This window comes from Lonchura striata, chromosome 10 (assembly GCF_046129695.1).
Source record: "Lonchura striata isolate bLonStr1 chromosome 10, bLonStr1.mat, whole genome shotgun sequence".
NCBI classification, from domain to species: domain Eukaryota; kingdom Metazoa; phylum Chordata; class Aves; order Passeriformes; family Estrildidae; genus Lonchura; species Lonchura striata.
In genome coordinates, this window is record NC_134612.1 from 12,905,555 (window position 1) to 12,931,539 (window position 25,985).

At 39.9% G+C, this 25,985-nt stretch overlaps 1 protein-coding gene and 1 long non-coding RNA gene across 2 annotated transcripts; one reads left to right on the top strand and one right to left on the bottom strand.

Annotated features, from left to right (window-relative positions):
- Positions 1-658: 658 nt before the first annotated feature.
- Positions 659-3,083, top strand: LOC144246803 (uncharacterized). The gene is made up of 3 exons (XR_013340514.1): positions 659-1,099; positions 2,529-2,687; positions 3,055-3,083. It is a non-coding gene; the product is annotated as an uncharacterized LOC144246803 (long non-coding RNA).
- Positions 2,079-24,957, bottom strand: PCOLCE2 (procollagen C-endopeptidase enhancer 2). The gene is made up of 9 exons (XM_031505646.2): positions 24,734-24,957; positions 23,265-23,373; positions 16,496-16,751; positions 14,722-14,846; positions 11,680-11,816; positions 10,327-10,481; positions 7,029-7,112; positions 4,228-4,395; positions 2,079-2,637 (listed from the first exon to the last, which is right to left on the bottom strand). Exons 1-9 carry the CDS (start codon positions 24,820-24,822, stop codon positions 2,501-2,503), a joined length of 1,260 nt encoding a protein of 419 aa, XP_031361506.1. The 5' UTR covers positions 24,823-24,957; the 3' UTR covers positions 2,079-2,500.
- Between the last annotated feature and the right edge of the window lie 1,028 nt (positions 24,958-25,985).

A 25,985-nucleotide genomic window follows, 5' to 3' on the forward strand; every position in this document is an offset into this window, starting at 1 on the left:
GTCCTAGATGCACCATCAGCTGTTTGGCACTGGGATGGTTAGTTCTGGGAACTGGGGGTGTTGGCAGTGTGAATGAAGGAGCTAATGGAGCTATTTGAGTGCTTTTCATACACTGAGCAGAGTCCATCAGAACTAGCTTGGTCAGTGTCTTTGGTGCTGTGTTCTACTATAGTGTAGATGGCCTTAGGAAGAACTGTTGCACTTCAAGGCTCTCAGAGGTTTTGGATTGGGAGTTCAGGAGTTTTTACTTGTCACTGAAATAGAAACCTGCAGAATGAGAGAGACGGAAAAAAATTTGTTCTCTGCCATACCTCAGTTAGATCACATTATACATCTCTGTTTTATTTGAAAGCTGCTGTGCTCCTCCAAGCTTTGTGGCTGCTAATCACCAAGTTCTTTGTACTCAGTTTTGCCCCATCATTTAGATTTTTCTCTAAATGATTCCTATTCCAAGGTCTCCCTTATGCACTCTCACAGAATAATTCTAGACAGGCACTGAAACAAAATTTTACATATTAAAAAAAAACATTTGGAGAATAGGGAGCTTACATGGCTATAGGATTCAGAGTTTCCTTGTACAATTTTTTCTGCGAGTCATGAACGGACTGATTTTTTGAGATGACTGGAAAAGGTTTTTTCTTCCCTTTCATATTAATGTCAGTTTTGGCTTGAATCTAACTTTGCCTTGATAAATGAAAAATGGACATGAAAATTTTCATGCTTGCATTTGGAACAGGAAGGTCAAAATCACTGATCGCTGAAAGCCAACTTTATGCTCATGCTGAACTATGGTCTTGTTATTTCTGTAGAAATTATTTCAGAAATCATGATAGATAATTTTGATTCTGTTTGGTTGCAAGTTTCATTTCAAAATTTTTAAGTTTACAGTCACTACAAACTGGGTTTAAAAACTAGTAACAGTTCTTACCTGTGTTTTGTAACCAACTCTTACTTGAGAAAACTGGCACTGATGCTTGTTCTGTTCCCTGTTTCAGGCCTACTGCTACCAGTGCATTGATTTGGGAAAGGAACTGGTGTAAAGGGAGCATTGAGAAGAGCAGGCAGGAGCTCTCCCTACCTTCCATTTGGCAGATGATGAGTAAGCTGCCAGTCCTTTCTTGACTCACTGAAAAAAGCTGTGTGACAGATGGCCATGTCATCATAAATAAAAATAGATTGTTGTAGTTCAAGACAGCTCCGAGCATGACTTCCACATTGCTTTTCTCCAGGCTGCTGCAAAGAAATATAAAGAGCACTGTGCATGAAGTCCGTTAGCCTGCATAGGAATTAGTGCTGGAAAATTGAAATTCCAGTGTAAGAATTTAAAATTACAAAACTACATCTGCTTTGCAAAGAAAGGTTCCGGTTGGTTCCACAGAGAAATGCTGTTTGGTTTGGTCAGTCGGGCAATGGAATCTTTGAAGTGTGGCTGTAGCACTGAGCTGTTGGATGTGAGCTGCCAGCAGAGCCTCTTTGTACCTCTGTGCCCCCCTCTGATCCTTTTGTCCCCAGCCCAGTTACCCATAAAGTCTGTGGAAGAGGCTGCTGTGCTGCCGAGCTGCAGGGTGGCAGTGCCTCTTGGCATTGCATGTGAGAATCCATCAGTGAAGGGAATGCATTCCTCTGCTGGAACAAGCAATGGGTACTTCCAGTAGGGACTGTTTCATCGCATTCGTTTCCTGCCCATAGTCACAGATTATCCAGAAACTCTAGTCTGGTATTTATATACAAGGAAAACAAATACTTAAAGGGATCTTTGATTCTATATGCACCTTACCATCACTAAATTAATTCCTACCTTCCTCTGCCTTACCTTACAGAACTTAACAGTGACATTTACTGAGTAGATAGTCATCAATAGAAAAAAGTGTGGGGTTGTTTTACAGCTGTCTAATTCTTTGAAGAGTTCCTGTTCTGATCAATGATTCACTGACTTCCATGTAAGGAAAATCAGCAAGAAGTGTAATGTCAGTTAAAATGTGCAAGGCCCAAACCATCAAAAGCATGTAAATGATCAAAAAACAGTTTCTATACTTAGCTGTCCCACTTTAAATCATCCACCAACTAGTTATTAATAATTTATAATCTTAAAATACTTTATTAAGCACTGATAATAATGCAGAAATCCATGTAATAAAACAACTTTAGAGAAAAAGCTACATTGAACTGAGTTGCTATAAATATTGCACTTAGAATTCTTATTTTACGTACAAAACTCCTTAAAAAATTGGACAGTTATAAATTAACATCTTCCAAGTAATTGGAATTTGTATGTTTGAGATCAGATGGCTGTGCTGCACATCATCAGCTGTCAGCCTTAGGAGGGTCTATTGTCACCTTGTACTTGTAATGGATTCCACTTTGTGCCAGCTGTGCTTATGTGGACAGGAGGGAAGGAGGAGTCAGCATGGTCATACTGTTGGCAGTCAGTTGTATTTCTGTGACTTATGCTAAGTTAAAATTATTTTTCAAGATGGATTATAGAATGCAGCTGCAGAGTTCAATTTTGACATGTTTTGTTTTTCAAGGCATTTAGGATCTTTGAGTTCTTAGTCTTAAAACTCATGACAAAGCTGTTGGGAAAGACTTTGCCTCTACCATCTTCTTCTACCTGGCCCATGATGATGTAGTTTAAACCTAGAAAGGAGAGAAAGAGATTACAAATCAGAAATCTGGGATATCAGTTGGTAAGTATAGTTCTTTACCTGTGGTTTCTGTTTCTTACCAATGCCTTCCAACATTTTTTCCTTCCTATCTGTAACATTTACTCCCTTACCTATCTTTGCCGTGCTTGTTACACCACAAACTACAGTTATGTAAAAATCAAGCAGATACACAGCTAAGTGTGTACTACATAATTAAAGATATAGTGATAGTCTTTAAACTTAGACTGTCAAGTGAGTCTGAGAGGCTCTAGAAGTACCCATCAACACTGGATAACCTAACCACTGTCACCCAGGGTGGAATATGTCTCATTAATTTTGAATATTTTCACATTTGTTCAGCTTGTAGATTAAATGCCTTTAATTCTTTTCATTCCCTTTTCCTCCACAGAGATGTAAATATTTTCTAGATACACACAGAAGCATTCAGGCAAGGTGGACTTAATGAGTGGTAAGACCTGGCTTTGGACAATTTAATTGAATCTGCATATTTTTATGCCTTAGAAGGGTTGGGGATTTGCAAGGTCTTGGGCTGTAAGGAATGGTATCACAGGGATATAAACAGAAAAGTTCAGATATTATGTAATGGCTCTTAAATAATTCATTGAGATTTAGGATGAGAAACAGAAGTGTGCGGTTTGGAGCCAGAAGTCTGCCTAAAAGGAGAGAGTTTGTTTCACCAAGGACATTACTATGTCTCCCAATGTGTAGTTTTCAGATAACTAAAGGCAAAAGCTAATTTCTGATCATGGTTTTTCACTTTGTTACTGCCCACTTTGAGTTAATATGCTTAAGCACTGGTACTATCTGGAATAGTATCAGGGTTTTTTTGATACTTATTAAATTATTTTGACTGTTTCCTACTATGGCTCCATTTATGTTCTCGTGTTCTACCTGTTTTTAGGCAAAGCTAAAAACAGTTTTATTTTTTACTTAGTTACTTCAATAAAAAATGCTCTTAGTATTTCTTTTAACACCTTTACCACAATTAACTGGAATTTATGTTTGTTGATCTCTGTATAATATTATTTAAAGTAGCTTTTAGCAGTACTGGCTGTTTGCAGATACAAAGTGGGCTTAATACTATGAGTATTTCTGTAAAGCTGTAAATAATTCAGGAGATACACAACAGTGGAACTTGATTTCTGCCATTTCCTGTGAAATACTGCTCTTCTAGGTTTAGCAGGCTGTTGTCTTTCCCTTCTAAACAACTGTGTATAAAAACTAGCTCCAAAATGCATATCTGTAAACATAAAATCTATCTCAGCTTCATCTGAGAGATGAAGCTGAAAATGACATTTTGTCTTGCATCAAGTGGCTTTTAAGGAAAAAAGTTTTCCAAACTCCTGTGATCTACGTGAGCCTAATCCTTTTGCAGTAAAACAGAAAAATGCAATAAACCCCTGAATTACTGGTTATTTATTTTAATACTAACTGCTGATTATAGGAAAAAAAAAAAAACAACATGGTAATTTTATTGGTTTTTCTGGTCATATTTCAAATTGTAGTGTTTACAACTGTTATCTTTTATAAACACACAAAGCAGTTACTATTGTGTACTTACCTCTCCTGATGAGAGGACACTGCTTACACATAACAAGAATCTTGGCACTCATATTCTTGCCAGCTTGTTGGATTGCTAAATTTCCCTCCTTATATACATTAATGATGGATACTGTTGCATGCAGACTGCCCGCCCGTGTTACTGCTGTGATTACAGTTCCAGTTATTACTAGAAGAAAAGATATTTTATATATTTGGTACATTTTTATTATTTTGAGACATAAATTTTGAGGCCTCATAAAAATTTATTAAGTATATTAGTGCCTAATAAGGAAACAAACAGTACTGGGAACACTTACTGAAAATATGAGTATCACTGCTAATAACTAACTCACTACTGTCAAATTTTGGTAGCACCAAATATTAAATTATTGTACAATGTGTCAGTCTTGTGCAAGCCCAGTTCTCTGATTTCAATTAAAGAGTACAATTTAATACTACTTTTAATGAGTCATTTTCAAATTATGGAGAAGTTGAATTAAAACTTGTCTAGCCAAAATCTGAATTCCCACCTCTCTGACACTCCCAGATGAGTAGCAGGGAATAGTTAATGGCCTAAGAACTAGATATTGGTCTGTCTGAGGCCTGATACAAACTTAGTTATTTCAGCTGAATATAGTTACACATTTCTAGTTACCATCACATCTCCCAAAGACCTCTCAGTAGGAAAATCAAGATACTTTCTTTTCCCTAGGATGACTAAATTAATTAGTAAGCCATCTTTATTTATCAAAAGGAAATGGTAATTGGTATTAACAATTTGGTTTCTTCTCAGGTCATCTTTTTAATTCAGATATTCTATCCTAGGATAAATCTGATCTTCAATTATCAAGTGTGTACAGCCAGATTTATTTTACAAAACTGCATAATCCATATTTTGGGATTTTGTAAATTTGTACATTATCTTCCTTTAATGCAGAGCTTTAAATTAAATAGAATGTTCCAGTTAAATCAAGAGGGAACTGTGGATGTTAAAGTGCTGGGTATTGCAGCTATATTTCTAGAAACAATAAAATTAAATGTATTATGAAAGAGAAATAGTTATTCTTTTCTAAAATCACAAATTCTGCAAATAAACTCCAAATAAATCATATCTATGAACAAAAGACTTCCTAATCCTACCTTAGGATATACTTGCATTCACAGTAGCATATAAAGTATTTTTACTCTCACTCCTGTCACAGAAAAAACTGAAAAAGGTCAAGTATTTGACAGAAGATGGGAGAGAAGAATGTGATTTATTACTGTGATGCTAGAGGAAAAAAACCAAGCTTTATATAGGATCATTTACTATGGGCCACAAGAGCTGGAGTGTGGTTGTGGGAACCCAGGGCAAGGGGAATATTCCCCTGTCTGCCCTGGGGTGCTCTGACTCCCAGGAAAACACTGATTTTTACCCTCATTCATGGAGAAAACTTCCAAAGCCTCAAAGTAAACTATAAACCACAAAAGTGTGAAATAGATTATAGAGATTGTAGATAGTAGTGTAGTATGTCACATGGGTGAGAAATTTAGGTTTTAGGATTTTTAGTATGTTATAGATGGGTTCAAGATGGAGGATATAGGGTGTTGTCGCAAGTTCCTTTCTTCTCTCTTCCTCTTCTTCTTTCTTCTTGGCTTTAGGTGGCATCTTGTAATTGGATAGAAAAATCTGCATTGCAGGTCTTTAGGGGTCAGTTATTGGATTAGAAAGGAAAATAATTTAGGTGTCACTTCTTAATTGGGTAGTTTAGTTTTTAAATAGACTTAAAAAGACCTTGCAGCACGAGATTGTTATTTTTGTGCTGTTTTCATGCATGCAAGGTCTGGGTGCAGACAGCGTGCTGAAGTTTTGATAAGATAACAATAAACAGAAGCTGAAAACTGAAGCAGTCCAATGCATCTCTCGTTTCTGACACAGGACTGCTCCAGGAGGGGCTCCCCTGCCAGGGGAGCCCCCAGGAGTTGCCCAACTCGGGGCCCACAAACTACATGTGGTCAGTAAGAGGAGACCATTTACGGTTTGGGGTTTTTCCCTACCTGTTTCTTTTGTGTTGGACCAGCCTGTAGGGGCTGCAGGTTGGAAGGGGCTGGTGGTGAGGGCTGGGAGGGGCTCCCTGAGTCCACCCAGCCTCAGGGTACAGCCACAGCCTCCCCTGCTGCTTGGGCACCATCAGGCAAAGACGCCCTCAGATCCCTTCAACTTCCTCAAATCTCATGGGATTAGCAGTGCAGTAAGAGAGAGTCATCTTAAAATGAAAATAGGGTGGTGGCAGAGAGTTTTCTCATCAAATTGCCAGGCATGTTATAGGGGATTAAAAAATGATTGCAGTATTAATAGGGAAAATACCCTGACACATAATAGATCAGTAGTGACAGATGCTAATACACCACAGACACCATTTTTCCTGACTGATTTATGTCTGTGTACAGACAGCAGGGCTTGGAATTTTCCATCCCTTCTAATTTCTTTTCAAAGCATTTTGGAAGTGTATACACTGTATTTGTGGAACAGTCAGCAGGTGCAGCATTACATGTATTGGCTGGTTACAGAAAATGGAGATGACAATACAGTAACTGAATCAATGAATCCTGAGGTTGTCTTACATTGTCATTTGCTTTTCAGATTGAGAAGGTATGTTTGTCTCAGATACCTGTGCAGTGCCTATTTCAGAATATCTCCAATGTCAGATACATAGATACAGTGGTGTAAAATATAAGACTATGTATTAATGGTAACATAGAACTACATCTGAGAAAATTTCCCTGAGTCTAAAAACAAAGTAGAGAATGAATAAATAAAAAGAAACTTTGCTTCCTTACCAAAGTTGCTTGAACAATAATTGCTTTCCAGAGTCCCACTCCTTTTACACTTCTGCTGGCACAGGGCAACTGTAGGTTTCACAGCTTTTTGAAGAGCAAAAAGGAAATTGAAATTGAAATGAAGCATTTGATACAAATGAAAAGCAGTATGTTCAAAAAAAGACAAGAAGAAAGAGGAACAATCCTGATGTATGCATGAACTAGACCTGGCATTTCAGGGGATGAGCACCACAGTAACAATATTCCTTTTCTCTGCTGTCACCTCCAGTCATTGTCTTTTCAGGTGTCTCAGCTGTGTCTGTTCTAGTGGCCAGAGAGAATGGGATGCTACTCAAGATTTTTGTGGCATTTGAAGTCACTGCTGTTGCCATACAGCCCTAGCAGAACACCTGAGTACCACAGCACAATGGTACAGTAACACTTCTGAGAGAGGGGGTGGCCTTTGATTGGGAATTACCGCACTGTGATGAAAGGGATCAGAGTTCAAATTCCTGACCCTTTTTTTCAATGAAATTTTTCACACAGCTTCATGCCAGGTAATGTTGCATAGTTTTTCTTCATTACATTTTGAAACAAGATGTTTGAAGTATGGATTTAACATTAGGGATTGACAATTCCTTTCTGAAATAGAATGCTTTGTTTATAAACAACTGAATACACTTGGCATCTTTTCCATACTTGAGTTGATGCTCATAGTCTCTTCATTCCATGAAACATCTTGGGATGCAGTACTTTAAGGGTTTTATGTCCTTTTCAAATTTATTTGGAATTAGTCAGTGACATAGGTATTGGAAACATGAAGGTGAGACTGACAGAATTTTTAAAAAATCCTACAAATCCCTACATAACCTTATTTTCCAAGAAAAACTAAATTAGTTATGACAAGTATCTTTGCAGTTTTTTACTTTAGAATGGAGGATTTTGCAAATTTTATTCAGTCTATATCTTTTGAAAAAAACCTTCTGACTAACTTTCAATCAGTAGTTTATACTTTTATACTTGTACTTCTTTTTAACTGAATAATTTTACAAGTTTCTAAGAATAAACTAAATTATATTAAAATTACTTTGCCTTTAGTGCAATGGACATGACTGTTAGAAGACCTGCACTTCTCATTGTTTTGCCTTTCAAATCCTAAGTTTAAAGCTTAGGCTTCATAGTTTTTTATTTATTTTGGGCTGGTTTGTTCCTTTTTCTTTCTCCAGTCTTCTTGATATTTCAATCTTTAGAAAGTTAAATGCCTCCCACAAGGAAAAATGTTTTAAAAACAAGTTACTATGTCAATGTACAGGTCAGGCAAGTGCTTCCTATCTCAGTGCTATATAACAGCACACCAAAAATAAGAATTTAATGTTCCCTGAGTCTTTCAAGTTAGTGTCCATAGTAGGACATCCAGCAGGTAGATGAATCCCAGGTGCATGCCAGCATGGTAGCTGCTAGAAATTTATTGAGATGTTCTCATTTTTCTAAATTTAAAACTGGGATTATGTGTTACAAAATAGTCTTGTTTGGTCCTTTTAGGGCACTTTTTTTTTTTTTTTTTTTTTTTGTCCAGTTTAATAAATTTTGGTTGGTGACCAACTTTGCTATGACTTGTCAGCAGAGGCTGTCTATTGTTTGTAAGGTACTTTAGCAAAACAAGAACTGGAGAAGAACTGAAATAAAAGTTTAGTTGTCTACCACTTTACATATAGGCACACTGACAGGAAAATGCATTACTGTATCCAGTGATGTAAAGAAGTTAAATACCTCACTACAGGTATTGGATTAGTCTTTATTACTTTTACAAATGTATTTATAGCATTTATTTATTTCTGCAAGTACTAATATTTGTGTGTTACATAAAGACTGACATAATTCTTGAAAGAGCCTACTAAAGTTTAATATTTTATTCATACCTGGAGTTCTGTGCAAGTTTAAATGGATCTGATTTGCAAGATAATAAGATGAGTCTCTTTGAACTGGACACTTCTGAATGCCAGTGATTGCTCAGAAATGTAACTGAGCTGTAGAGCTTTGGTTTGCTTTGGTTTGTTTTGAAGATCAGAAATGCCTACACTGTGCAAATCTGATCACACCTTGAAAGGACTTCTTTTTTCTGTCTGCCTGACAAGTCTTTTGAACACTTTGCCTCTGTTGTCCTCTCTGTTTTTATTTTCTAATACTGATGCTGTCATGAAAATTGATTTGGAGTTAATTGGTAAATTTCACCTCTCGTGCCTGTTCAAAACCCTGAACAGGGCTCCTGACAGCCTGGGTTACTTGAGACCAAGTGTTCCAACAAACGAAGTCATTAACAAGTGCTTGAGAGTGAATAAGAGCTGAATTATTTATTGTAGAGTCACATCAGAATGATTTACAGGTCACTATGATTTCATTTTTTAAATGTTTATTTTCATTGATTTTGAATACCTTCATTAGCAGGATTAAAGCACCACAGCTTCTTGGTTTCCTGCTGACAAGCCATTGCTGTCCTGATTTGTGATGTGTTTTAAGTACAAATCAGGTTATGTCTTGCAGAAACATCATAAATAATTTGGTTTTCTGCTATAATTGTATCTGAAATGCCTCACATTCAGGTTATAGAAATTCTAAGAATTTATCCCTTCAGTATCTCAGTAATAAGGTATTTTTGGCAACACCTTCAGATAAATCCAGCTCTGATCTTTCATATTTGCTGTCTAGTCTTAAATACAAAAGGAGACTTAGTTTCAGTGAGACATATTTCTCTGTAAGTTCCAATCACTAAGCATTTTCAAATAAAAATTATTCTAGGAGAGTGTCATATTGACAAGGTTTGACAGAACCTGAAGAACATTTGGCTGCCATACCAATTTTGCTTGATCTTAAAAACTATATGAAGAAAAATACAGTAAGATTTTTACATATCAACCTGTATAGAAGAAAGAGTTCCTTTAAGTAAAACTATTTCCCAAAATATTCAGAACTTTTTATTCAAAAGAAATTAGCTTCTCCATTCTTCTATGGAATGTGCTAGTTAACTGTCCAAAATTGAGAAGAGACAGGAAAATTCTCTGAGGTGAAGTAAGTTACTTTTACACTGAACTCTTGCCTGGATAGATTTCCTTTAATAATGTTAAGTGTATTCTCCCTTGAGTATATTCCAGTACTCCCTTGAGTGTATTAATTTTAATGAATTCATTCAACATTTAAAATACTAACAAACCGTAAAACTTGAATTTTTAATGTAATTTGCTCTTTTGTATTTCTGTAACTCTCTCCTTGTCCTGGAATAATTAACTTTTATAGGAAATTAAATAGAGCCAGTAAGACTTACTTGAGGTAGCAGGGACTGTTGTGGTTGTAGGCAGAGCTGTAGTTGTGAGTAACTTTTTTGGTCTAAATTTATAATGGCCAATAAAACCATCAGCTGTTAAGCTTAAATCAGATAAAAACTGAACGAGCAATTCATTTTTCTCAGACAGAATAGGCCTAAAATAGAAAACCAAAATAAAATATTTCCATTCTTTCACATGTCAAAGCCAAAAAGCATTAATAACATTCTTTAAAAAAACCAACACTCCAGGCTAATACTGAAAAATATGTGATTCTTTGCTGACATGTCACACACTGTGTTTTGAGGATGAAACTCATTTCCATTAATCACCTAATACTCTTGATTCCTGAACTTTAAGTCAATATGAGTATTGTTAAATTCTTCCAGTGACTCCATTGCAGACTTCACTTCCATGAAATGGAAAGGGTCAGATTAGGAAAGAGGGAAAATACATGGAAGAAATCCTCAGTACACAGGGGAAGTAAGTAAATGGGGTTTTTTAAAACTTGGCTTTTTTTAGTGAAAAAGATATAGCACAATTGGAAGGGCTATGAAAATTCATGAAGTACTGAATTCTACAAGTCTTCAACAAACCCAGCAAAAATAAAATGTTTTGGGTTGTTACTTCTGTGGGCTTACTTTTTATCCATGATTAGATATTGATTACCCAGGACTTCTTCAAAACCCTTAATGAGGTCTTTGAAGTAAAAACTTGTTATTGTATCTTTTTTTTTTGGCAGATTATCAGAAATCAGTTTACTATGATGGCCAGGTCTGACATAACCAAAAGTAAGGGGCTGATTAACTGGAATTCTTTGGATTTACAGCTGCCATGGTGGTTGCCCAGTTTAGACTTTCCTTGCTTTAGTATTGACACAGCCTGTGAATGTAGGAGGGCACTGATTATCAGCTGCCAAGAGCTTTGTTCTGCTTCCTGAACACCAGGACTACAAGGCCAAATCTGAAAAATCTGACCCAGTCTGTGTATCCTGTCTTTTTAAAAAGGGCTGAGAGGAAAATGAGTCACATAAAGGGAGGAATGAGCCCAGGGGCTAGAGAGCTCAGCTGGATCCTTTGTCCTTCAGTACCTATAATCAAAACATACACATTATGTTAACGTTCAGCTACCATTACTATTACACAGTGGTCTAATGAGGCTTGTGGGACAGGGTTAGTCATGGAGAGAGAGAAAATAGAGAAAACCTAGAGAGAGACAATTTCTACATGTTCAGTTTGAGGTACAAAACACTGCATTTAATTTAAAAATTAAAATCTTTTATAAGCCTTGGACAGAACTGTTAGCAAAATGACACATAGTGGTGGTGAAGTTCACAACTAAAGGAAGTTACTCACGCTGGTGGACTGTCTCCACAGTACTTCCCAATTCTTTTAGCATCATTGATCTCCCCACCATTAAACACTGCCACGTAGTCATATCTGCAGTAGTTGTCTCTCTCCACATCAAACTTCTCAAACTTTAACTCTATTAGCTAAAGGGAAAATGGAAATAAGTTGTTTAGATTTTGACATGCAGAATTTATTAATACTTACTGTAGTAATTGACATCTTCATATGAAGTACTATTTAATTTTTCTTTTGATAAAGGAAAACTCTTTAATCCACTTAATTGTAAAGTATTTTAATCCACATGACCTCTCCAATGAATAGTTCAGCATATGACTAATATTCTGTAAAACATTTTCTTCTCAAATGTATGCAAGTAACTTCTGATAAAGTTATTTTTATGAGTGAATGTTAGTAGGTGTTAGGTGTTACAATACTCTTAAAATAACTACAGCAAATGTAAGCAACAGAAAAGGAGCTTTTAATGTCATTTCATCATTCAAGATATGCTAAAGAAAAAGCATAGGCAAAGTTGATCCGAGGCATTTCACTGACTTCATTAACAGCAGGACCTAAATCAGTGGTTGCCAATGCTGTGTATACTTGATGCAGAATTAAAAATATTAGTAATTAAAATACTGATAGAAAGAAAATTAGCAAATAGTAAGACTAAACCCAAGAGAAAGTAATTACTTAAAAGAACAGTGTTTCCATGTCAGATTTCCATAATTGTTGAGGCTTTACAAGTCATAAATGTGAACTCATATCATACTGGTATTTCCAATACTTATGCTATTATCTCCAATGACTTACATTTATGGATTCTCTACTTAAGGAAAAACAAAACAATGCACAGGAAAACAGAAATGGAATCTACTAATCTGAAGTCCTGCAGAATGACTGTCAGTCATGTGTGGCAAGGAAGGGAAACACAACCTAACTGCTGCATGGAAACAGAGGTAATATATGTATTTAGGTTGCTTCTTTAGATGAAGCACAACAGTATTCAAATCACCTTCCCATAAATAGCACAAATAAGGCTTGAATGACAAGACTGATTTATGCTGATTGTAGATCAACCTTTATAAAGATCTGACTCAAAGATGGTGTTAAATCTTCTAAGACTGTACAAAGAAAAAGAAGTAATTTGTACATGGCATGTACTTTATTTGATTACTGATATATTAAAAGTTATCTTGTTCTACATTCATAGTAATGATAGCCTGTTATCACCTGATGTCTTAGGTTTGCTTGGATATCGTTTTGCACTATTAAGATGTTTAAGGCATAATTTTACTATTTTTTTTCCCCATTAAGTATGAGTAACCTTGAGGGATTTGATTTCAGAGATGACTAACAGGCTTGTTTCAAAACCCTCAGTATCATGATGAAAAAATGCACCTTAAATGGAATACTCATGTGAATAACATGCTTGTGATCAAAAAAGATGGTATAGGAAGCAGTAATGCAACTGGGAATAGAAATGCTAAATTTTTCCACAGCAGGCAAAACAGCAGGCCATAATATCTACTTCACTATTGTTCAATAAGTGCACTTTGCACTAATAAGTATTTTATGATAGAAGCTCTTCATGATCAGGAGAAGCTTCTTCATCTTCTGTAATAAATGAAGTAATTATTGGTTTGTATTTGAAGCAACAAAACAAGAGTGCCTTGTTTTATTGCTTACATCCTTATGAAAGGGAAATAGAGATGACACCTAAATTCTGGCAAATGGAAGACTGGGGAGCTTTTTATATGCACTTGAAGAGAGATGCTTATTCACTACTTAATGGAAAATGGCACTGTCAAAATTCTGCCATTTTTCCATGCAAACAACCACTGTTGCAGTACATGAATAATATATTTTTGGAAACAGGTAGATTTATGGAATAGAATCATCAAAAGGCACAGGATATAATGCCCTTATTTTTATGCTGATACAGTCTTTCTCAAATCTTCTCTATGAGCTTAGGAAAAGTTCTTAGGTTTATCTAGAGACATTTGGAAAGAACCAAAGTAATCTGCAGTTTACAGATAAGGGTTTAAAAATCACTGCCTATCTATAGGATTGTTAAATGGCCTGTATCTAGCAAGCAAGGAACGTGCATTAAAAAGGAATACAGGAAACACTAAGCTGACATACTGCTTCAGTTCAAGAAAGGAACTGTCTTGGTAAATGCAAAAGTAGGAATGATCAGAAGAATATATTTATCTGGGGCAGCTTTTTTTTTTTATTTCAAGGATTAGTCATGAGCAGAAGATGAAGAGGAAAGTCATCTTTATATGTAAATTAATTTAAAAAGCTGAATGTGGCAAGAAAAGCAACCTACCAAACATGCTTGTCAACCAAAACATTCAAGCATTGTAGACCTCCTAAGATACAGAGCAGATGGCTCAGCAGCAACCAGAAAATGTGCAGCTAGGATTGAGATTTGCCCTACAGTGTAGAGAACGCGCTTGTGTTTGCCATGCATGGCACAAGAGCTCTCTCAGTCTGCTGTCACATCTCCTCAGCTCCTAATGAAGTGGTAACATGCTCTCATGGCATCTGGCTAATTAAGCAAGCATGTTATGTGATGGAGCCTTCAAAATACGAAATAGAACAAACTGCTTTTACTAAATTCAATCAGCTCTACCTGGGCACCTCAACAGTAAACTGCAGCAACACCAAAAATGCTCAGACATTGTTAGACTTAAATGCTGCGTTGGTCATCATCATGTTTGGTGCTGAGATGATCACGTGCCTTGACTTCGTTTGCACGGTATTTTTTGAACTAAGAAAATAATGTTTAAACCCTCCTTGGCTTAAAAGCCTCAGCAGTCACAGCTGCTTTAAGAGGTTTCATTCAGGGGGCCGTACCAGCGCTGCTGAGGGAGCACGGGAGGCACTGGGGCGGTGAGGAGGAGGAAGGTGGGGTGGCGGAGCTGCGCCCGTGCTCGCTGTCCCTGCCCGGCCCGCTGTGCCCGCCGGCTGCCACCGCGTGTCCCGGGCAGCCGCCGGCTCTCAGGCTGGGTCCCTGCGCGCTGAAGCTGAGCTGAGCTGCCTTACCTGGTTCTTCGGGGCCACGATGTGCCAGGAGCAGGAGACTCCCGCGGGGTAGTCCCGCTCCGGCCAGTTGGGCGTGTGGAAGGAGCCCGACGGCTTCTGCAGGCGTCCCCCGCAGTACTGGTCCCCTGCAGAGAGCGCGGGCTGAGCGCGCCGCGGGGCCGGCCTCCGCCCCGGCGGGCTCCCCGGGGAAATCACAGCTGCGGAACGGCAGCGGGCACCCCGGGGAAATCACAGCTGCGGAACGGCAGCGGGCTCCCCGGGGAAATCACAGCTGCGGAACGGCAGCGGGCACCCCGGGGAAATCACAGCTGCGGAACGGCAGCGGGCACCCCGGGGAAATCACAGCTGCGGAACGGCAGCCGAGCGGACACAGCATCCCTGCGAGCGCTGCGGCTGGAGGAGCCAGCCCCGCAGCCCGCGGGGCAGCCGTGGGGGCCAACAGGCACTCCCAAAGAACTGCAGCCTGTGCCGTGCTCTTGATGGAGAGGGGTCTTTTTTGTCCACATTGCCTGCCCTCAGTTCCAAATTAAAAACTCCATCAGGTATGTAATCCTTATTTACAATATTACTATGAACTGTCTCGTTAAATTAACTATATCGGGTCACAGTTATTTAGTGTCTCTTTCAAGAAGTTGTCAATACGAGGTTACAACTGCGGAAGGCCCGATAAATTACTCATCGCCTTCACTGCCTCTGCCCAACAACCTGTCTAGCCTGGCATCATAGCAATAGCAAAAGCCTTGAAAAAGGGTCATTAACTAGGGCAATACCACCTCCCTGTGACCTCCCAGCCTCTCACTGTCCATACTCTTCCCAAGCGCCAGGCAATGCCTTTATGTTTAGTAATACCTGATGAATTTTGCTTTGATATGTTTCTGTAAGTGGTTTTAAACCAGGACAGAAACAGACAATCCACAATATCCCCTGGTACACAGGCCACAGAGAAAAATCATCCTCTCCTTTCCTTTGCAGCCACTTGCTTGTCTAGTTTTTATATTGAAAGAGATGGACTGAGGTCCCCAGTCACTTCTTCCACACCAGTCATGACTTCAAAGCCCTCTGTTACAGTCCCTTTGACTTCCTCTTTTCCAGCATGAAGAAGTTCATGCTGTGTAGTTGATCTTTGTGTATGTGATGTTCTTTTAACTCTGTCATACTTGTCCGATTCCTTCCAATAATTTGATCATATTCAGTTCTGAGATGGGAACATCAGAGAGTCACACTTTATTCAAGATGTACATGCATTATGGATTTATAATGGCATAGTTTTTTTGATGTTATTGTTTGATCTTTATTTTCTTTTCTGAAAATTATTACATTTCTGTTTCTTTTTTTGATACCTATTAAGCGCTGGATTGATGCTCAACTGTAGTTTTCATAAATTATCAACTTTAAACCTAACATCTCATTCCAAAACAGTAAGAGTCAATTCAGAACCTGCTGTACTGTAGGCAAAGTTAGGGTGTTTTCCCTTTATATGCAACATATGTCTATATTGAATTTCATTTGCCCTTTTAATGGCTAGCTCTTACCAGTTTACTACTAGGTACAGTTCTTCAACTACTCTTAGGCTGACAAGTGTTTCTCCTTACTACTTGATGAACTAAGATGACTAAACAGTTATACTTGGCTATTTGCTAAGCAAGGTAATTAATAAATATTTTGAATAACACAATGCTTAATATCTCTGGCACCACATCTTTTTAAGCATTCATGTGGCTCTGGGTAGAGCTGAGTTGTATTTGTCTTCAGCACATATATAATGGTTAATTACCTCTTTCGTGTGGTTCTGCAGCAGAAAACTTCGCAATGAATCCACTTCCAGCAGTATTAGCATCTGAAGTCATCTGCACCAACATTTTATTGCTGCTGGATACCAGGGCACCTGGTTTCACAGTGCCACAGAACCTGCCGATGCGCTGCCCGTTGGCATGGCCGCTGTATATATCCACAAAATCATAGCGGCACAGATTGTCGCTTTCCAGGTCTAAATACCGAAAAGAAAGGACCACCACTTTGCCCTCTGGGACCTGCAGAGACAGGGAAGGAGGGAGACATGCATCTGGAAATTGTGACCACATATCTATTGCATCCCACTGCCTGCATGACTGTTTTCATATCCTTCACTCCTGTCAGATGAGCTCTTTTTGTCAACTATATTCCAGGTAAAGCAGTTTTTAAAGTAACTTGGACCAATCCTTAATACAAAGCACTGGCCATCTCTTGCCATTATCTTATTTCTGATCGAGAACATCCACTAGTCAGGCTCATGCAGTTAATCATAAACCAGTTCAGCTTGGTGTGTTTCTCTTTTTTTTTCTACTGAAAGTGTGGAATCAGCCATGCAGCTCCCTGTCACCAAGCAAGGTGAAAAAAAAAAAAAAATTAACATGAAAAAAATATGGAACAAGCAATTTACCATTTTAAACAAATAAAATGGCCTCTCTCAAGTTTCATGGTTTGAAGGAGTTTTTAATTTACTGATATGCATCTCACATTTATAAGTAAAATTGGAAACTTCATGGCTAACACTGTACAACCCTAATATTTAGTTACTGGAGTGGCTGCAGTGAAAGAATTGTATTTGGAAAGACACTGTAAAACTATAAACAGAGAATTCAAAAGAACCACTAGTGGGTGTCCTCAATATAAAAGAGTTTTGGTTCTGAAACATCTGAGGAAACATAAGACAGGGCAAATCTTCTTACATGTCTGTATCTGTGGACATTGCAAAAGATACAAGAGTACCGAGAAGGACGTAAATTAAGACAGCATAATGGTTTACAAGGAGGAGAACATTTCCTGGGACATGGTTACAAGCTTTTAAGAGAAAAATCAGCATACTGAGAAGTGAAAACTATTCTAATAAAGCACTTAATGCTGTGTAAGAGAACTGAAGAAGGGAAACAGTATTTTAAGGTATAGAGAGACCCTAGACAGGCAAGTGTAATTATCTGCATTCAATCCATATCATGGTAGAGTGGTTAGCTATTAAAATAATTGCAGCTGTTCCGCTTTACTGAGACACTACTATAATCTTCTGCTTTAAACATGCACTTAATATATCTGCATTAAGTTCATATTTAAGCCACGTTATTTAAGAGTTCATTAATTTTTTCATTCCTTAACAGTGACTCATTTTAAAACATTGGTTTGAAATAAATTAAAACTAAACTGTTCCTATATGAAATTGCCAAACTGTTTTAATATTGAGTCTCAACAGTTAAAAATTGCTTGTCAAGTATAGATGGAAGTGACTGCTTTAACCCACAGAAGATACTGATAGAGGCAGCAGCTCTAGATGTACTGAAAAATGTGTTGTAGGTGTGTTCAAGTTACTCTTTCATGTGGCTGTTTTTATGTCCAGTGCTGATACTGGTCCTGCAGCAGGACAGACTTCTGCTTGAGCTGTTCTCAGCTGCCCAGGGTCCATGTGCACACTTCCTGACCAGCTCCACTACAGTTCCTGCTGCTGATTTCAGAGAATTTTCCTTTTAAGTTCAAAGTACTCTCAAAAATGCATTCAGGGCCCCTGTGCTGATACACATCACTGCTACTACTACAAAACCATAACTCACCTAATCTTGTATTTATTCCTTCAATCACTGCTCTCATATCTAAATCTCTTATTACATTCACTTGTCTTCTGGTCTGAATCACTAAGGAGCATTAAGGCTTGGTCATTTTAACATAATATGAGCTAAAATGAATTTGGTATTCCTGTCAGAAGACCTGAATATTATTTATGGTTGTATTACAAAAGTCTGTGTGATTGGGCAAGTCAATTCAGAAATGCTGACAGTAAAATTAGTTAGAAAAAGTCAAATTTCGGCAGTTAGATGACAGAAGCCTTTTATCGAGAAGTATGTATGTAAAATAGCAAATGCTATTTTGGTGTGAAACAGTCATTTTCATAAGTTTGTACAGCTGGTATGACAGGATGCAAATGGGGCAACCTTTAAAGGTTATCATGCTTTAAAATAAACTATCATGCCTACTCTTTGCTCATGTTTAGCTGAATTTAGGGAGGTAAGTAATTTAGAGAAATGTGGCAGGCCCTTAATTACAGTTACTACTTACTTCTATTACTTTTATTTTAAAAATATACTTGCTTATTCAAATATTTGTCATTCACAAAAATTTGTTCCAGTATATTAAATCACTTAAAATTTTGTGGTCTGAGTAGATGACAATCAGAAGTGTAGAGGATGGTGGTTTCACATTCTGGCAGCAGCTGTTCCAGTTTGCAGCTACTCCCAAGAAATCTTGTGCTAAATACAGGCATCTTTGCAAAACTGTACTTTTCTTTGATTTCTACCACTTTGCTTCTTTAAATGTTGAGAATTAATGTGCTAAAATCTGCCAATGATTATCCCAGGACATTTAAAATATTGTTCCATGAGAAACACGGGGGAGCAAGCAAATGACTCAGTATTGTTTACTTTGAGCCACATCTGAGCCTGCTGCAGTAAGATGGGATACCTCAGAGGGAGAACTGGAAGGAATTCAGCTCTTAAAAGAAAAGAACAAAAAAAAAAGAGGGAGGAGTCAAAGGAAGAATGATGTGATGCTTCTTCTGCAGGGTGTGCCTTATTTTTGTTTTATCCATCCAGCTGGTATCTTTCAACAACAGAGGCACCTCATCCTCTGTCTTTCAATGTCAATGAGGGCAGCTGACCCATACTCACTCTCTGCTTCCCTTCTTATTTTAACCCTATGAACTTCTCTAGGTTCAAAAATTATGATGCTAAACTAATGTAAAGGATGCCTTCCTCCTGTGGAAGGCTAAAGAAATGTTTAGAGGGAGTGTTTGTAGAGCATAATTCCCTAAAATTATCTGTGTAGATTACTAACCTCTTCAAAAGGGCATGATTATTCCATATATACAAAACACCTCAAAATAAGGTCTTGAGATTGTTTTTGGTTATCATTCATTTCAGATATTTCATATAATGTTAATCAAAGTTCAGTTACCTTAAAAGTAGTGTTTTTCTGTTGTTGTTCTGACTGAATACAAAGCCCTCTTCATCAAAATTGCCTGGTTTAGACTATTTACTTTGAAAATAATCTTTCTGGGGGAGGAAATCCCTTAAATGCCAACTTTCATAAATATATTTTGCCTAACTTTTAAACCTTTATTGTGTTGAATATATTTTGATATATGTTTAATACAAAAATGCTGATTATATGTTTTGCTACAGCAGTCCCAGATAGAATTGAAAAATACATCAGCTACCTGCAAGCCAAATGTATTATTTCTCTCTACTGAGAATGAATGTGGATGTTATTTGGAGTTACATCCTGGGAAGAACCATGATTTCTGCCTAGTTACTTGTTCTCTATCTCCATCTCCAATTTTAAAAATTTGTATTAGCTTGCCCTTCCTGACAAGGGTGCTGGATTCTTTTTCTTTCTGGCAATACAACCCATGTGTAAAGACCTGTGTTCTACTGGAAGGGCAGTTTTACAATGACATAGGAAAATTAATGTTTAAAACATAGAAAAAATTATTTAAAATATTCTGCTCCCTCAGGGCAGATTCCCCAACTGCCCTAATAAGTAAATTTTTCAAACTTTGCTTATTGTCAGCAAACCTGCTGGAACACAGCTCCTGAACCTATAAAAACATAACCTTACATAACTCTGACAGTTTTCAGTATTATTGTTGCACATAAAGTTGTTGGAGTTTTATGGGAACTAAGCAGTCTGCCAGAAAAATACGGGACAGCAGTCCAGATTCTCGGACTATGTGACACATTTATGTGAGGTGATGGCCAAGAAGGATTACAGAGTATTAAAAGTAAGTGTATATGACATATTTCAGATAAAGCTATATACATTACTATAGGAAAGGAAATAGCTGTACAAATGACTTCTTAGCAAAGCCAGTGAAAAGCTGCTGGGTAGTCTGCCAAGGCTGTAATAGAACCACAAACATGTGCTGAACACTTCTTAGAGCTCTTAGAATAGAGAAGCTGTTTTCTTTAGCCAGCTGAAAAAGTCCCAGTCTCTTGAAATAACAGAGCCATAATTGAGTTAGACTCTTCCAGCTTTAGCAAACTAGTTGGAAAGATTTCAGATGATACCTGAATGCTACATTGCTTTATCTGTATTGCGCGTAATGTTTTCTAAACCTATTTTCCTCTAAAGAACGATTTAGCTCTCATTCTGCCTGCCTTTCTGCATTTCTTGTGCAGCTGATGAGATCCTGTAGTTGAGAAAACAAGAGCTTCATGCTTCTTCTGACCCAGACACAAAGTGAATCAATGTCTCTATCAGTCTTGCAGACTTGTCAGCTCCTGCATTAGCAGAATGTTTTCAGAAAGGTGTTCACAGCCCTTGGCTAAAACGGACAGGCAAATGTCTTAGTCACTTTCTAAAATCAGATGCTAAATGAGGAAGACTAACAGTAACTACAGAGTATTTCTTTATGGTAATATAACTGGCTTTCTTATTTGGGTGCTATTGCAAGCTATTCTAAGCCTCAGCAATATTTGGTGAAAGGATTTTGTTGTATAAATTCAGACCCTTGAGTGTACCACTTTGCCACAGTTTGGTAAACCATGGTCTTTTTAAAGAGAGTACAGGCTTAGTCTTGCAGGTTTATTAGTCCTTGCCTTCCCTACATCCTTCCTGCACACCCAAAAGACACTGAGCATTCTACAGTTGATGGGGGAAAAGAAATCAGCTTGGCTTAGTGAACATAATTGTTAAATAAGACAGGGGTTAAATGGGCTGAAGGCAAAAGCAAGCCTGGACTACTCCAGTTGTGCAGCCCTTCTCTGGCTTTGGGCAAACTACAGAGGACAAGCAGGAGGCAGTCAAATGGCAGCACAGCAGAAAACTGGAAGTCAGGGTGTTCATGAAATGAGAGAAGCCATCGAGTTCCTGCCATTGTCAAGGAAGCTCAAGTGCAGACACAGCTCTGCCATAGCTTTGTAGTAATGCTTCTCACCATGCTCAGCCTCACCTGGATGTTGTAAGCAACAGCCACATAAAGCCTGCAATTAAACCACTCTGTACAGACTTTCTAAGTACAATAATTTGTTCTCTTGTCCCTCTACCCCCCATATATGAAGGGCAGATACATGGCATGATTCAGTAATTGCTTCTTTAGTGCTGCCTCCATTTGTTATCTAAGTTTTTTAGTGGTAAAAATTTCATGCTGTTATAAGCAAAATTATTATTTCCCTCCAGATTAAATTTTGAAATTTTGAACATCTGAGTTATACTGGTAAACTAACTTTGTATGTTTTTCCCTTTTATTTAAGGCATGTGTGTATGATTCCAAATGCAATTTGCATGTGCTCTTCAGATTGCAAGGTGGGCTATGCTGATTGCTGTCACCTCAGCCCCTTGATAGCAAGGAAGCAAGTTTATGGGCATGCACCATGTTTCACATCCTCTTCTGGATGAGGTCAGACACAGATCAAAGGTAACCTCTAACTAGGCCCCAATAATAACACAACAGAAAGGTGCAGAAAGCAGCTCTGCAGCTTCACTGGGATCTTTCAGATCAAACTATTAAAATCACATCACTCATTTGGTATGAGAGTTGTTTTAAACTGAACATTGTAAACAGATCAATGTCTCCTGCTCTGCGTCAGCATCTCTATAGTAGCAGGAAACAATTACCCTGTGACATCCTATTCTCCTGCCAACACCTAGCCTGTGATGCAGTCTTTCAACTGAAGTTGTCTTTAGTGATCCTGTCAACACACAGACTAACTTATTTTTTATGCCTTCTGATTTTTACTGTAGGCCCAAATGTCAGAAGAGTTCTTGGTGCACTGTGTCTAAAAAAGAGGAAATTTAGTGGGCAGTTTCAGAGGGTTTAATTTGTGCAGATGTGAGGAAGAGTAATCATTCACTCATATCACCTTCTCTGAGTCTGTGGATAAGGACATCCAGAACAGGAGTATTTAGTCCTAGTTGTTTCATGGAATCTGTTGTCCATGAATCTATCATCTCTGCCCCACAGTCTCATTTCAGCATCAAAATATCAATGGTACCACATGGTTCCATTTCACATAGTCATTTATAAATGTAACACTTCCCTACTGCTGTCAGCCTGCTGTATGACAGACTCCAGATGTCCTGGCTGGCAGAACACTGCTAGCAGCACACTTCAAGCAAACCTGCCTGAATTTTTTTAGATTTGATTGAAACATTTTTATATGTCTTCTTGCCAAGAAGTTTTGCTTTTCATACTCGCCACCTCAAATCTTTTCTTTGCTAGAACTCACTATTGCTTTCCACAACGACAGAAGGAAAGATGTTTGCTTGTAAGTGGGTTAATTTAAAACAATTAGAGGTGCATCAGAGAAGTCAATGAAAATTTGCTTCTGACATGAGGCAAGGCCAGTTCTGTTTCAACCACTATTATCAATACTATATCAATCCTAAAAGCTCCAGATAGTTGAGCTACTTTGAGTTACTGACTTAATTATTACACATAATGTTATCCCATGTAAAACACAGTTTAACAACAAATAGCTGTTCATTGTCTTCAGCACTGATTTTGTGGTATTAAAAATTCTTACGGTGATTTTCCAAGTACACTTGCTGTTTGGTGGGTAGACGCCAGGAAATCCTTCACTCCCAATAAACCCTGACTCTCCAGATACAACTCCTCCGCATGTAAATGTAGGCCTGAAAATAATAGAAAAAAAAAAATCATTTATTCTTTGTATAAGAGGCCCAAACTCTCTTAACAGCTTAAATATTGAAAGCCATTGCTAACATGGAACATGTTTTATTATTTACATAAAATCACTATTGACATAGAATGTGCAATTTAATGTGTGAAGTTAGGTGTGGAAAGAATTAACTACTTAGGCCTTAATTCTGGGTAGGCACAGACTGTTATCCCTCCCTCCCTTTTTACTTCCTAAGATCAGTGGTGTGCCAATGTGACATATTGCAAATTGCTATTATAATGGGAAAATAACTATTAAAAAGTCATTAGCAAAGCCTTTTATAGTACATATAATACTAGTTAAAATAGCACTGATATAAAAATTACTTCTCATTCCTTTCTATGCTTTGAGTTTATATGTTTTAACCAAGGAAGTCTTTGGTACTTTTGTCTACCTCAGTAGCACAACCCACTCTGTGCTGAGCCCCGCTCCTGGTGCTGAGCCCTGTGGCCCAGCTGTGCTCAGGGCTCAGCTCAGGCGCTGGCGCCGGCTCCGGACACGCTGCACGGACACGCGAGAAACCCGGGAAAAGCCGTGTGGAACCGCTGCTACCGCTGGGGCCACGAGGGTGAGCGAACTCCCTGCCAAGCTTCCGGCACCGGGATGCCTCACCCTGTTACAGTTATGTTAGAGAGGCTGCCGGCTGTCTCGCAGGGTCCTGGGCTCCGTGGGAAATGCTCCCGCCTTGATGCAGTCACGGGCACTGAAACACCCGCGCAGCCCACGGAGGCACGGTGGGAACGCGACTGCGGGAGACGAAGGGAGGGGAGGGGACGCGGGACCTGTGCGGGGCAGGGCAGGCGGTCCCTGTGCGGGGACAGGGCGGTTGTTGTGCGGGGACAGGGCAGGCGGTCCCTGTGCGGGGACAGGGCGGTCCCTGTGCGGGGCAGGGCGGTCCCTGTGCGGGGCAGGGCGGTCCCTGTGAGGGGCCAGGGCAGTCCCTGTGCGGGGACAGGGCGGTCCCTGTGCGGGGACAGGGCGGTCGGTCCCTGTGCGGGGACAGGGCGGTCGGTCCCTGTGCGGGGACAGGGCAGGCGGTCCCTGTGCGGGGACAGGGCAGTCGGTCCCTGTGCGGGACAGGGCGGTCCCTGTGCGGGGACAGGACAGGGCGGTCCCTGTGCGGGGCAGGGCGGTCCCTGTGCGGGACAGGGCGGTCCCTGTGCGGGGCAGGGCGGTCCCTGTGCGGGACAGGGCGATCCCTGTGCGGGGCAGGCGGTCCCTGTGCGGGACAGGGCGGTCCCTGTGCGGGACAGGGCGGTCCCTGTGCGGGGACAGGACAGGGCGGTCCCTGTGCGGGACAGGGCGGTCGGTACCTGTGCGCGGGGGTGGCGGGACGCGCCGCCGCCAGCAGCGGAGGCGGCAGCAGCAGTAGCAGCAGCAGCAGCGGGACGGCGGGCGGCATCTCAGGGCGGCAGCGGCGACTGGGGCAGGGCTGGGGCCGCGGAGCCGCTACTCCGACCGCTGCCTGCTCCTCCTGTGGCTGCCAGGGCCGGGGGAGGAGGCAAAGGCTTCCGCCGCCCTCCGCCCCCAGGGCAGGGGCCGGGGCAGGGCCTCCGTCTCTCCCGCGCGGGGCGCGGGCGCTGCCCGGGGTGTGCCCGGCCCCGCCCCGGTGCCGCCGGGGCTGCGGGCTCGGCCCGGGGTGTGCCCGGCCCCGCCCCGCTGCCGCCGGGGCTGCGGGCTCGGCCCGGGGTGTGCCCGGCCCCGCCCCGGTGCCGCCGGGGCTGCGGGCTCGGCCCGGGGCGCCCCGGCCCCGCGCACTCCCGGCGCTGCCCCCGCGGCTCCGCCTGGAGCCCGCAGCCCCCCGCGACGCCCCGCTGCCGTCCTCAGGTGGCACAGTGCGGGTGTTTGTCCCGAGCATGAATGAACTCAGTGTTACCGGCTGGGCAATCGTCTGCAGCTCCGCCAAAGCTTGAAAAATAGTAATGCTGCTTTGAAATTTCTTCTTTATTTAAATTCTAAAGTAAACTTGAAATGCTTCGTTTTGTTTACCAATGGGTAATCCTGACCCATTTAGTAGCCTTTTCACTCTGGCTGTGAAGGATACTCTTTAAAAGGCTGTGGCAGCGCATGCAGTGATGAACTCAATACTTGGGTGTATTGCAGATTTTGGGCCAAAGTTGTTCAACTGAGAAAAGAAATTAAAAATTAAGTCAGTATTCTTATTTTGAACACAGTATTCTTGTTGGACATGGCATTTGAAAAACACCACATTGTTAGTGCTATTGAACAATGACATACAGATTATCACATCAATAAGTGATAATTTATGTTCTGAGTGTTGCTTTAAAAAGAACCTGTTCCTCTTACTGTTTTTAAGTACTTCTTCCCATATGTGCCTCTTGCAGGAGAAGGAGGTAAGTCTGTAGAAGTGCTCAGGCACAGCCAGTTGAACAAACTCGAGGAACTAAACAGAAATTCTCCTGCATATAAGGAAGAATATAAGCCTATTCTCTTATTTTTAGCTCATTTATTGAGCACTTAACATTCTTATTCCTGCAAAATACAAAGAAGAGCAGTCTCACTACCAAAATGTTAAAGAAGTGCTGTTGATTAGAGATGGTGTTC